The sequence below is a fragment of the Plectropomus leopardus genome, chromosome 19 (genome assembly GCF_008729295.1).
Source record: "Plectropomus leopardus isolate mb chromosome 19, YSFRI_Pleo_2.0, whole genome shotgun sequence".
Lineage (NCBI taxonomy): Eukaryota > Metazoa > Chordata > Actinopteri > Perciformes > Serranidae > Plectropomus > Plectropomus leopardus.
The window spans coordinates 9,427,374-9,440,612 of record NC_056481.1 but is presented as its reverse complement, the minus strand read 5'-3'; the positions used below and the strand labels follow the sequence as shown (position 1 = coordinate 9,440,612).

General features: G+C 41.1%; 1 protein-coding gene across 1 annotated transcript in view; it reads right to left on the bottom strand.

The window, feature by feature from the left end:
• Window positions 1-13,239, bottom strand: part of LOC121959295 (disintegrin and metalloproteinase domain-containing protein 12) — a 104,498-nt gene that overhangs the window by 23,709 nt on the left and 67,550 nt on the right. The window contains exons 7-11 of the mRNA XM_042508543.1: window positions 10,598-10,663; window positions 9,948-10,019; window positions 8,687-8,856; window positions 7,262-7,346; window positions 5,219-5,367 (exon numbers count right to left, since the gene is read on the bottom strand). Coding sequence (XP_042364477.1) covers window positions 5,219-5,367; window positions 7,262-7,346; window positions 8,687-8,856; window positions 9,948-10,019; window positions 10,598-10,663 — 542 coding nt within the window. The remainder of the gene's footprint in view (window positions 1-5,218; window positions 5,368-7,261; window positions 7,347-8,686; window positions 8,857-9,947; window positions 10,020-10,597; window positions 10,664-13,239) is intronic.

Genomic DNA, 13,239 nt, shown 5'->3' with positions numbered 1-13,239 from the left:
TAACTGTCCCTTCAAGGCAAAGCAGCACATCAATACACAGAGCCCTTTAACCCAAATTTAGCTGGGCAGGACTCTCTCCTCCCAGCCTGTCTGTCCTTGTGTCTCAGATCACACAGTACGCCGGGAAACCCATCCAGCACATCCTGCACAGCCAGTTTATGTCACATCTTTTCAGCCATAAAACACCGATCAGGCTATGAATCAGATCTGCCGGCTGTTCCAGTGACGCATCTGCCAAAACATTTTCCACCATCCTTGAGAACATTTTCAGAGAAAATATAAAATGTGCAAACACTGACTGTGGCCCTATCTTCATTCTGCTATCACAGTTTTATTGCATTTTGGAAGACCTTGATCTTCTGGCACGAATGTGAATAAAAGTTAATTCAAACCTGACTGTGACGACTGTAACTATGACAAATATGTCATACTTGCTTTAGTAATTCAAAACCACAGCTTCACTACACATTTAATATTAATTTTACGGCTTCCTTTGAGCATGTAGAGCCTGAGCTCTGGGCGATGACATTAGGTGATATGATCTGTTGCGGCCTTTGGTGCCTGGCAGTCTGGCCTACGTTGTAGATACTGAAAAGCATTTTCACATTGATTTCCCTATGGACCCAATTAAACAAGGCATACTAGAGAGTTCCTGTTCCTCAGCAGGGCACGGGTCACATTTCCATGGCATGCCTTTGACTCTGACTCACTTTCTGTGATTCCTGACTATTTTATGACAAGGGAAAAATATCAATGTCTTTCTGACGTTGATGATGCCCTGCAGTCATCAGCTTACTAAGGTCTTGACCCATGAGTGAATTAAGTCTGTCTTCATAATGCTTCTTGTCAATCAACATCTTAGTTTGTGTGGCTGACTCAGATGGAGTCTGACTGCGTGTTTATTTTCATAGTAACATATGCATATGATATCACATATGGCATTTATAAAATTAGGATTAAGCATATTTTGATAACAAAGTAAACAATCATACCATGTTGTGCAAATGGTGTAACATCTTAACAACTTTTTGTGCAAATTGTAGTTCTGCCAGATACATAAAATACAGCATCATCTGCATACATCAGGAAACGAACTTCATAACACAATCGTTTTTTTCCCGAAGTCCTTGGTGCACATGTTTTAGCTGAATTATTCAAAAAGAATGCCATTTGTAACCTGAGTGGGAGAAAATTCATGTGCATTTATCAATGTTTGTTAACTTCTTTAACTTCTTTAAGCTGGGCTCCCTTGTCATGCTCATATGTCTCCACCAAAAGTCATCAGTCCCCCTATACCTCAAAAACAGGCACTGATCTTGTTTACTGGCAATGGTGGTAAACAGGCACACTTTCTAGGTGAAAGAACTCTAGGCAAGATGACTAACCAAGAGAAGAGGATCAGATACAGAACCCTGTGGAGTTCCTGTTTAAGTTTTTAAGGGCCCTGACACACCAAATTGACGCTCGGCCAGTGTTCAATGTCGGGCCATCTGTGAGTGCCTGTTACCCTAGTTTGTGCGGTGTATCTTGCACCGTTGGCATTAGTAGGCGTTATTTGGCATTAGCTGGCCCTTGTCTCCTGTTTTTTTGGCAAATTAATTATGCTGAGTCAGGCTCTGAGCTGGTAGAGCTGTTCAGTGAGTGAAATTCCTCTGATTTGCAGTTCAACAGAAGTGAGGACAGTAAAATAACAGCTTAAGTGAAGAGGGCATGACTTCGAAATAAACTCGTAACATGAGGTAATTATTAACCATTAAGTTCTGCAACAGAAACATTTAAAAAATGTATTACTGTTTGTTATAGTGCACAGCAAATATCTGTTCTTCAACATCAGGTTTTGTAAGTAATGTGCTAACCAGCTAACTAGTGTCTTAAAAACGACCTGTCTGTGTTAAGGTTTCCTTGTTTGATTGGTTAAATACAGACTACTGTTGCCTGCTGGTATGAAGAGCTATTTCCTCAAATAATGGTGCAGAATGTAAATGCAAGTTGGCAGTTGGCTGTAGTCTTTGTGGTGTGTGTGCAGCAAGTGCAACCTTTAAGCCGAAACACAGGCAACACAACAGTCGGACTTCATTGCCACTAGTTATTTGATGTCAGTTTGAGGTGTCTGGGCCTTTAGAGAGACAGATCTCTTAGTATCATTGCGCACATTTATGAATGTTCCTCTGTCCATCGAGTACCTGGCAGCAGCTTAGTTGATGAGTGTGTTCCTGTGTGTTATAATCTCAAAGGATGGAGACACCAGCCTGTTCTAATTTAGAGCTAATAGAGGGGATAGTGGGATGGATGGAGAGGGAGACGTGACAATTGGCCGTGACCAATGTGAGCAGGAAACAAGCAGTGCTCTGTGCAGATGTCCAGCTGGCACTCGGACAGCTTGTAGTTTTACCGCCCCCCTCCACCTACCTCTAACCCCCCATCTGCAGACCAGTATAATCATGATGACCTGGCTCTAATTATCTTCAATAGCAAGGCCAGCAAAGCTTGATGGGTATCCGTCTTTACATGTCAGTGACAATGAAGAAATCTCTGTACTCTACTTGATTAAAATGAAAGATCAATCAAAACAGAGACGACAAAACTCCAGGTACTCCTCACTGAGTGAGTGTAGGCGAGTTTTGCCAGTACTTTCAATTATTGAATGCAGTGGCTGGTAATCAGCAGGGCTTTTGTACCAACTCATCCAAGTCTCGGCCTTGTGAAGAGGCATTCTGTATAATCACATTGTGCTTTGAAAAGAGCTGGTTGCTTGCCTAGAAAAACATGGCAGTCAGTACTATAAACAAATAGCTGTAGCTGCTGGGTGATGAACAACATTCAGGTGACTGCAGCAGAGCCCGTGTGTGGCCACATGGCATTTTAAAGCATGGATCTACGAGGGGCTTGAGCTGGACTCATGGGAGATGTACCGCCTTTGGCAGAGTGTATGGTGCTGACCTCGGATTAACTAAGGAAGCAGAATGAGCCAATACAGAGTTCCTAAACATCCTTATTTAAATGTATTGCTTCCTTAATCCTGGATTAAATAGCAGAGCAGAAATATGGAGCAATAAGGAGGTGTAGAGGGGATTATTTCCAAACCAAGGGCAAGATCAGTTCTTTCTTTTGTCAGATGAATAAAAAAAAAGCAGTCTCTGTGGAGAGCAGAACAAAAAAAACTAAATATTCAGGTCTTTCTTTGTATTTCTTACTAGTCTATGTTTGGTAAAAACAATATTCTTCCACATTTAGAGGTTCGTCACTGCTACATATGACTTCAGATAGAGTTATTTTAAGGGAGAGGTGATACGTTTTCCCTACATAAAAACTGTATAACAGACACTTTTCAGAGGTATTTAACTATTTATTTGGAGCTGCAGAGAGATTTTCAAGCATTAAAGTTGTATGTATGTCAAAGAATAGAATCACTCTGCTGTGAATAAGAAGGAAAAGGAGACAGCCAGGGGGGAGACAAGTAGGAGAAAGAAACAAGTATTTCTTGCTCTTTTTTTTTTAGTTCATCGTGTTGCCAATTTTTGGATAAAGTCCTTGACCAGGGATACCCTCAATCAGGGTTAAATATAAATCCTACATCTTGCTGCTGTGTTGTTTTATGGGGCTGTAATCAAGAATAGTGTTACCCTGTTTTTCATGGGTCCGCTCCAAACCAAATACAAAGCGGTGTTTCCAGGATAAACACCAACGGAGGCTCCCACAGACCGCTAGGCCTTGAGCTGGAACTGATACCCACTGCTTCAACCCAGAACATCTCTCTCCCTCTGCAGCATCTACTACAAGATATTAGACATAACACTCCATAATGAGCAACTATATAAGAACTTCACCTCTGTCTTTATATGTTGTTAGATGCAACGCAGTTGTGGAGACTTTATGTTTGCAGAACACATTGAAGGTCCAATGTGGAGGATTTAGGTGGATACATTGGCAGACAATAAGGATGTTTTCCTAAGTGTGTAATCACTTGAAAATAAGAGCCACCGTGTTTTTGTTACCTCAGAGTGAACCGCTTATATCTACATAAGGAGCGGGTCCACACCCATGGTGATTGCTATTTTTCTACAGTAGCTCATAAGGGACAAACCAAACACTGACTCTAGACAGGGCCAGTTGCGTTTTCATGTTGGCCACCATAGTTTCAGCCCTTTTAGCGACGAGCCAACAAAGCGTAAAAAAAAGGAAGAAAAAAGAAGAGTTTTTTTTTACGTGAAACTGCCTTATTCAGTGTTTTCACTGGTTTTAATCACCTTGTTCGTTTGTTTTGGAGAAAAGGAGATCTCTGCGGATAATTTATCTCCCCGTAAAAATCTCCTGAACATCTGGATCTTAAATTATCAGAGAAAAAAGGTGAGGACACAAAAGCAGGTGCTGGGCTGTGACAAGCCAAACACACAGGAGAAACACTGGCATGTAACATGAAACTGCTTTGCTCAGTGTTTTAACTGGTTTTAATCACCGGATGTTTGTTTTGGAAAGGAAGAGATCTGCAGATAATTCGGCTCCCGGTTAAAACCTCCTGAACAATGAACACTGAAGGAATCCTAACTGGGAGTTCATGCTTGGCACATTGGAGAAGTTTTAATGGTTGCAGTCTGTATTCTTCATCGCTAGATACCACTAAATTCTACACACTGCTCCTTTAAATGCAATATCTCATTCACAAACTATTTTCTTTCGTCGATTGGAGATAATCTACATTGTGTCAGGATAAGTCAGACTGTACTATTTTGGCCATGCACTGCCACTGAACCACTGACTTCCCATTCAGAATGAGTCATATTGCCTCAGGGCATTAGCACAGATGTTGAATCGGCCATAAACTTCACATCCCAGCAGTTCAATTGCGTTATTTGCTTACCGCTCAATAGACAATACATCACAAATGGTGAGCATGTGGAATAATGTTTACATATGATCACAATCTGCGCTCTCTTGAGCGACACTGCATTTAATAAGTGGCTGAATTAATGTAAACTTAATGATGGCTTGACATCATTATGATGCATTTCAGATGATTTTAGAGTTAGACGTCATTTATAAAGCCGAACCAAATGCAGCCTCACTGGAGCGCACTGAACCAGTGAATGATTGCATATGTCTTGAGGCTGATGAAGGCCAAATAGCTGAAATAAAACTCTTGGATATTCAGTCAGGAGTCAGCTATAGTCAGCTAAAGATCTATTAACTAATAATTGTCGAGACAGACTCTGGGACTCACCCTGTGGAGGGAGTCATGATGCAGCCTCCACGATCCACGGTCACCCTGCAGCCGCACCCCCTCTCTGGGGTGTCATGGTTCATTCCAAAGTTGTGTCCGAGCTCGTGGGCCAGAGTGACTGCAGCTCCCAGGGGGTTGTCCGAATGGTCCTGCAAAAAATAGATCAATCATGCAGAAACTGAGCCATTGTCTTTCACCAATAATGAATGAAAAACCTCTTTACCTGTATTTCAAGGCTAGACATGATGCTACAAGCCACGTCTCATAACAAAGTGTCCAGTTTACAGCTCTCTTGTAGCAAACAATAGCTAATTAAAAACAGCCGTTTCTGATTACATACTCTGAGGAAAATAACAAATAATAAAAAAACCTAATGCTAGCCAAATTGTACTTCCCCACAGGACCCACTGGAGAAACATTACTCAAAACAAGTGAGTGTAATTGCACGTTGCCAAGATTAAACAAACAAGGCTGTTGGATCTGTGCTTATCAGAGCATTTCCTCTGCTCGACGTTGTGGCACTGAAATGAGAAATGAAACCGCAGACTGCAGGCTGTCACCTTCAGCTTGCTCGGCAAACTTTGACAGAGCACAGATGTGCCGCTTCATCCTCACAAATAAAGACGCGGACCCTCCTCTGAGCAAAACTAGCAAACAGGGTGAAAAAAAAAAAAAAAAAACTCCCAAAGGACAGCTTGAAAATCACACAACCAGCGCTGAGAAAAAAAATGTAAAAAGCAGACAGCGCTGGAGGATCCACTGTGAAGATGAAGCTACAGTGACACAGAGTGAAAGCTTTGCTGGCTGAGGCGCCCAAGATTTCCTGCAAGGTGTGTAAAACATGAACACATGAAGAGGGCGGATAAATAATGTAGCGGCGGCAGCTATCAGCTCTTCATGGATGCAGAGCTGTGCGTCAGAGCACCTTGCCTCTGGAGTCTCCCGTCACTGTGCATTATTCAGTAACGCCGTGCAAGTTGAGCTCAGACTGATGAACTGCTCTGCAGGGGGCTTTTGAAAGGAACGGTCATCAGCTGTCAGCACTCGCCGCGATCCAACTGCACTGCCTGGATTCATGCAAAAGATTTTGTTTCCTGGAAGACACCTTTACTGACTGGTGAAGTACTCAAACGGGCACTACACGCTGCTGTCTGTGCTCTGTTTCGCCACACCAATGAAATTAATGTAACGTTCAGGGCTGGTTAATGGATATTCCAGATGGTTTGAGATTTAACAGCCTAGAAAAATAACAATGACATCCATTGGGTTTGTTGGCTAATGAGTTCAAAGCGCTTTGTAAACGAAGGGAGACAACTGAGACAGTAGGGTCGTGATTTGCCCAGCAGAAGAGTCTGCGGTCGGAGACTAATCCTTTATGTCTCTGACCTGATGTATGTGCGCACTTCTATCATAATGACCCCACTTTACCATCTGGGAGGACAAGAGCGAAGAACCATCTGGGGACTCGCTGTAAACCTCACCGCCAGCCAACCAGACCGCAAGACAAACAGCCACTCAGGGACACGGAGTATAAAATAATAGCATGACTTGTGTTAATACAACATGACTTGTGCACATAGTGTACGGTTGCAGTTCTGTAATGGGTGATCATTTACGACGTGCCCCATTCAGGCGGGGGTTTGCAGTACCCTTGAATTTGCTCATTTGTTGCACTTCATTAAGAAGCACAGGTTTCCACTCGTGTAATCGATACACGCTCTGATTTATCAGCACTAAGTGGAGGGTACCATGCATACCAACTTTGGCCTTCCTGGAAAAAGATTCAGTGATGTGTGCGTCCTGAAGTTAATAGAAGTTAATATCAATGCTGGAATCCTTAGTTCAACCCTTACACAAGAGACGTAGAGGAGAAGTATGAGAGTATTATGTCAGACGTGAGGGAGGTGGAGGCAGAGGGAAATGATAAAATAAGTACATGGTCTCTTTTCTGGAAGTCACAGACACATCAAATATTTCTTTGTACTCTTTTTGCTTTAGGGCGGATTGAGGAGCATGTGTACATTCTGCAGTACATTTACATACCATGACGATTCCTCCAGACTGCTCTGCTGTGCACATACTCATGATGGGTGCCATGCCAATGGTGGTGCCCTGGAAATAAACCCCACTGAGGGGGAGGAATTAAGGTCAGTGGAGCTGAGCAATGTTTTTATGTCCGCAAAGGGTTGTAATGCAAATATGTGGTGGCTGCGAGTTTAATGTTAGCATTTCATTATTTAGGACTTTCTGACATGCACTGGAAACATTTGTTTTTTTAATGACTTAGTCTGCGCATCAAATCACCTTATGGGGTGCTTTGAGCTAAATGTTTTAACACATATGAGCAAAGTGGTAGCACAAAGGCAGAGTGAGTGACCAATTAATCTCAGAAGTGTCTGATGATAATTTGGGGTGACGATTCTGTAGGCAGTTTTTGGGGGTCCTGGTATGCCGATTTTTTCTTCTGGCAAAGACATTAGAAGAAAGACTGTGAGGGTACGAATATCAGGCTAAATCAATCAGTGGAAGAGCAAGGTGGGTCATGGATTTGCCTAGAAAAAAAGAATTCTTGCAATACAGCCAGCGGATGTCAGCATGACGGATATCCCGTCAGAGATTTTCTCTTTCCGTAAGCCTGTCACTGTTTTCACAGTCTCAGAACCCATCCTCTATCATTATCGAGACAATTTAGCCCCTGGGCAATTTCTATTAACAGACATTTGAATGCAGATATATTTTTAAAGAAGCTAATAAAAACCTAAATTATTGTCAGAAAAGAGTCCACTGAAACCCTGTCTACCAGAATGCTACAAATACCAAAATATTGTCCCATTGCGTATAGATTCTGCATTCATGGGCACATACCTGTTTGTAGTGATTACTGACCGACAGAAAGACTGACTGACCAACCAACAAATAACTCTAAAAAACTCCTGCCCCATCCTCCTCAGATGCTGTTCCACTAACATTTGCACATGAATAAGTTTGGCCTTTCTGTTAAAGTCAATACAATTATCTGATTTTTGTCTGTCTATATTCACAGGTATCTGCACTGGATAATAATCTTTTTACATGTTGTCACTATTTTTCGAGAGAAAGGTGTATTTTTTTTGCTGCATTTCGTCAGGATCTCATGAGGCTTTCACAGCATGCACCTTCCTTGCATGGATTCAGAAAGGGTTTGCAAATGCTCTATGAGGTAAGAAGTCACATTTGTTTTGGTGAAACAAAACTGTCTGTTTGTTATGAAAAATCCACTCTGCAGGGCACCTTTGAGGGCGGGTAAAAAAAAACAACAAAAAAAAAACCAACAACTCATACTCCAAAACATCATATTTCGTCACTCTGAAACTGCCATTCTCTTATTTGATGCTCTCAGTAACTTTGAAATAAAATCATACCTTTCAAACAGTGACGTGCATTTTGGAAGATAACTTTTTCATATGTATGCTACAATAGCAGATGTACCTGATAAGCTGTGCATTATCATGAGGCTTCTGAGGAAGCAGCTTGACTTTCCTCCAGTCTAGGAACTCATGCAAAGTGGTGAAGGGATCCTGGGTGATGGGACACTTGTCCACATCGCTCCACACCTCCAGGCCCACCAGGGCCACACGGATATTCAGAGCCCTGTAGAACTAAAGGTTGAGAGGAGAGAGAGATGAGGTATCAGGTTAAGGCAGGGATCCTACAGCTTAAGACAAGCGAGATTTAAGGCTTTTAAAGACTTTTGAAAACAAATAAACACAAACTGACATCAATTACTGAGGGTCAGGAAGAATATTGCCCAAATATTTATTGTTTAGTTTAGTTTGTTTCAGTCATTTTCCCACTCATACAACTACATAAAAGAAGAGAAAAATAACAAGAAATTATTTTTGAAACAGTGACAAGCACGTTTTTCTGGTTGAAAATGCTTAAAAGGTCTGAGGCCTTAGCTAACTGCACCTACCCATTTTACATTAATAGTTTTATTCTGTTGTCTTGAAATTTCTACAATGAAAATGACAAGATAGATAGATAGATTCTTCAAAATTATTCCATAAAAGAACTCCTATTACACACCGTTTCACATTCATTTTAATCTTTGTTTTTGTAAACATGCAGATTCATCTTGGGTTATACTGATTCTATAATTTTGTCACAAAAAACACGACTTTTTGGTGACATTAGTGAGAGAGGCATTTTGTATTTTTTTTTTTTTTTAAAGTTACCATTTATTTTGAAATTTTACAATGCAAAGTTGAAAAAAAGTTTGAAAGATTGATTTTAAGACTTTTAACACCAATTAAGAACTTATTCTTATATATATAAATTCAATGCTTTTTAGGACTTTTTAAGGATCTGCGGGAACCCCAGGTTAATGACTTATGACCCATCCTTCTTTACATTTCTGCTCACTGAACATTACCTATAAAAACTCAAATGCTATACAATAGTCGCTTAAAAATGACAAGGGTCTCTAAACAAATCCTTTAACATGAATCAGTGTATGACTTTCCACATGAATAAATCATGTTTTGCTTCTGTTTTATTAAACTGCCACCCACAGCACGTTTTATTAAAGCGGCCTCTTCACAACACTCCTCGGCCGAGTTATGGAATTGATCATCCGTTCATAATCCAATCAGCCTCTGCTCGCAGGTCGACTAATTCTCAGCAGGCTCGATGTGACCTCTAATAAATCACACCGCCTGAACCACGTCCCCTCCGCTGATTTGATTGTTACCTTGTCCACGTAATTGGCGATCTCAGCCAGCCGCTGCTTGACCTTCTCCATGTCCTTGCCTTGCTTCTGAAACTGAGCAACACAAGCAGGCGGAATAAAGCAAGGAGAAAAAGAGGTGATCCGCCCTCTTGAATGTTTATCATCATCAAAGACATTATTTGGGGATGTATCAACACCGCGTCAGCTCTTGAAATGTTTTCGCAGGGTGTCGTGTTAATTCCAGCGGCGCTTCTGCTGCAGTTGCTATCATCAAAGAGCTCCTCAGTGGAGCTTCGGCGAAAGAGATAACCTCAACCACCTCGTCTTATATATCCAGCATTTATTCACTCTATAGCATGTGACATTGACCTATATGACTCCTGTCAGCAATAAACGCTTTCTTCTTCTTTGGTGTCTATAAGATCTTAAGTCTGAGATTTGAGATAAATCCGAGCGCACACAATGGAGAAGTCTAATTTGTGAGTCAAGTGGTACTGCAGAGAGCTGGACAGTGAAACAGACGAGTAAATCGCAACAATGGAGAGTTGGAGCCACTTTATCTACGTCTCAAGGGGACGGAGGGGCAGCTCAGCGTGTGATCTCTGAGCCCCTCTCCCGTGGGATTCAGTAGTAAAAGGTGAACAGGTCAAACCGGCGTGACCCCTGCTTACCTCTCTGTTGTCAGCCACAATGATCAGCTCCACATATTTGGTCGTAGACTGGACGTGGCGTTTATGCTGCGAGGGGTGAGTGGAAGGAGGTGGTGACGAGGTGAGGAAACGGAGAGGGAACAAAGGGAGGTAATGACAAAGTGATAGAGATGAAGAGATATAAGAGAGAAGAGAGAGAGAAGAAAAAAGGACATTAAGGAGGACACACTTAACCGCAGCTGTCTGGAAAAGGACAGCCTAAATTTAGCAGGTGGCCACTCAATATGGTTTCTCACCTGAACTACACTGTAAAAGGCGGCAGAATCAGCACAAAGCAATCAGCTGCACTTCACGTGTGACCGAATAACAGCCGCTAAGGTCACACGTATACCGATAACACTCTTACAGGAACCAGGTTATTAACTAATAAATCACTGTTTCTGGACAATGCTGCCTGCACTGCTGGCGGTCCACTGTGTAAAACACTACTACCCCGACTTTTCTTTCCAAAATTCAAAGAGCATGAGACATGCTCGGTATTGATTTATGTAAAAAACTTTGCAGCGACTCCACCAGCACACTTCCACAACGGAGAATGTGAGAGTGAGAGTATGTGTCAGGTTCACACTCAGAATGAAAAGTTTCTGAATCCTGTTTGTTTTTATATTTATCTCTTTATGCAAACATGCCAGTGCTAACATGCTGATGTCAACAGATCTGTTTTTCATGTTTACCATCTTTGGTTTAGCATGTTAGCATGCTAACATTTACTAATTGGAGCTAAACACAAAGTGCAGCTGAGGCTGGTGATTGCATATGTACTAATGGACTCTGGGAGGAGGTACAGGGCCCCTTTGTGTAAACACAAGCAGTACAATCACTCATTCATCCCTCTGTCAGTTAACTCTTTGTAACCTGAATCGACATCATTTGTATTCAGATGCTTTTCACAAGAATTTATGCCACTGCAACGTAAGCAAATTGGTTTGGCAAACTAAAGTAAAATATGACAGGAAAATGATCTGAAAATGAGCCAATAAATAGCGTACACAAGAGAGAATAATTTAAAAGATAAAAAAACTAGGGAAAAATATCAATAAAACTATATTTATAATTATATTTTTGCACTTGTATTTATTATTATCATTATTTCTATTTATTTTAGCACTTTTTAAGGTCTTTTTCCCCCTTTTTGTGCTAATTTTAGGCAATTTTCTTCTGACTTAATATTTTCTTGCTAAGTTTTAGAAATGTTTTGCCATTATTTGGATTCTGAACTCGACGTTTCGAGAGAAATGCATGAACATGGAATGTCAGGCCATCGTTTTTCTGCTTTTACGTGGACAGCAATGGAAAAAAAATGGAGCAAAGTCTCATTATGTTCCAGACGGGAACAGCAGCTGAGTCAAGTGCAAAACCGGGTGAAAAATTTTAGATTGCCTTAAAATTGAACCTGCTAGAAAATTTTTACTATTTAGGGGAGCACAGATGTCTGAAAACAGACAATTCCTAGGGCTACATTTCAAGCATGGCTAAAAATAAATTAACAACAAACGTTTACCATAAGTACAAAATTTAAAACAGAAGTTTGAAACAATTGAAAAAATTAATAGGGAAAATAGTAAAAGAGAGAGTATAGAGATGACATTGTTTTGGGGCTCTTCCAAACCAAGACAAATACAACCTCTGGCCATGGAGCAGAGGCTGCTCTCATACTGTGTGTGGGCAGCAGTTCACTTTCACCGCACGAGCGAGGGTCACACACACACACACACACAAAAGCTCAGTCTTTCTGCACACACAGATCCTATAGTACGCTGCTGGAGAAGTGTTCTGCCTCCACACTATGGCCCACTTTCAACCTGAGCCTCTTTATCCGTGCTGGCCTGGCCGCCTGGATCCTCTCTGCTCTTATCTGCCTCCTCCATAGATAAGCCAGGATGGGCAAGTGTGCTCTGAATGCACCCCGTGGTGATTACCGAGTCTCTGGGAGGTCACCGGAGAGGAGACGCACACAGGAACACGATCGTCAGTCAACTCAGTGAAGCACATCCCTGTTCTTGACTACAATCCAATGAGTTCCAGTTATAGACACCCACATGAAAATGGAAAGCATTGGTTTCAAAATCCACTTTTAACCCTGTGAAACCTTGATTGACGTAAGTTTTCTTGTGCTGCCTTTGGATGTGTTTCACAAGCTGTTTAGCCCTTTGAAATCTGAGCAAATTGGTTTAATTTACTTTGAAAAAATGGTGGGGAAAAGCAATGACCGACTTGGCAAGAAATGTACCAACAATGGCAAGAAATTAATAAAAGGTGACAAGAAAAACTTAAAATTGAGTTTTAAAAAATGGGGAAGGATTATTAGAAAATTACCCCTAAAATATAGAAAATGTCCACAAAAAAACTGTATTCATAATTACAATATTTTTTAATTTAAAATTATGGTTCCACAAATTATACAGAATAATTGCAAATATTTATTTCAGGCCATTTTTTTTCTTTTGCAAATTTTTGGGCAATGTCTTGTTAAGTTTGCATTCTCTCCATAAGAGAAATCAAACCCATTTGCTCACATTTCAATGGAATACTTCAAATATTTTTCTACAACCTCCTAAACATTTAAAAGCTTTATCTTCACACAAATGGCAAAAAATGAGCTA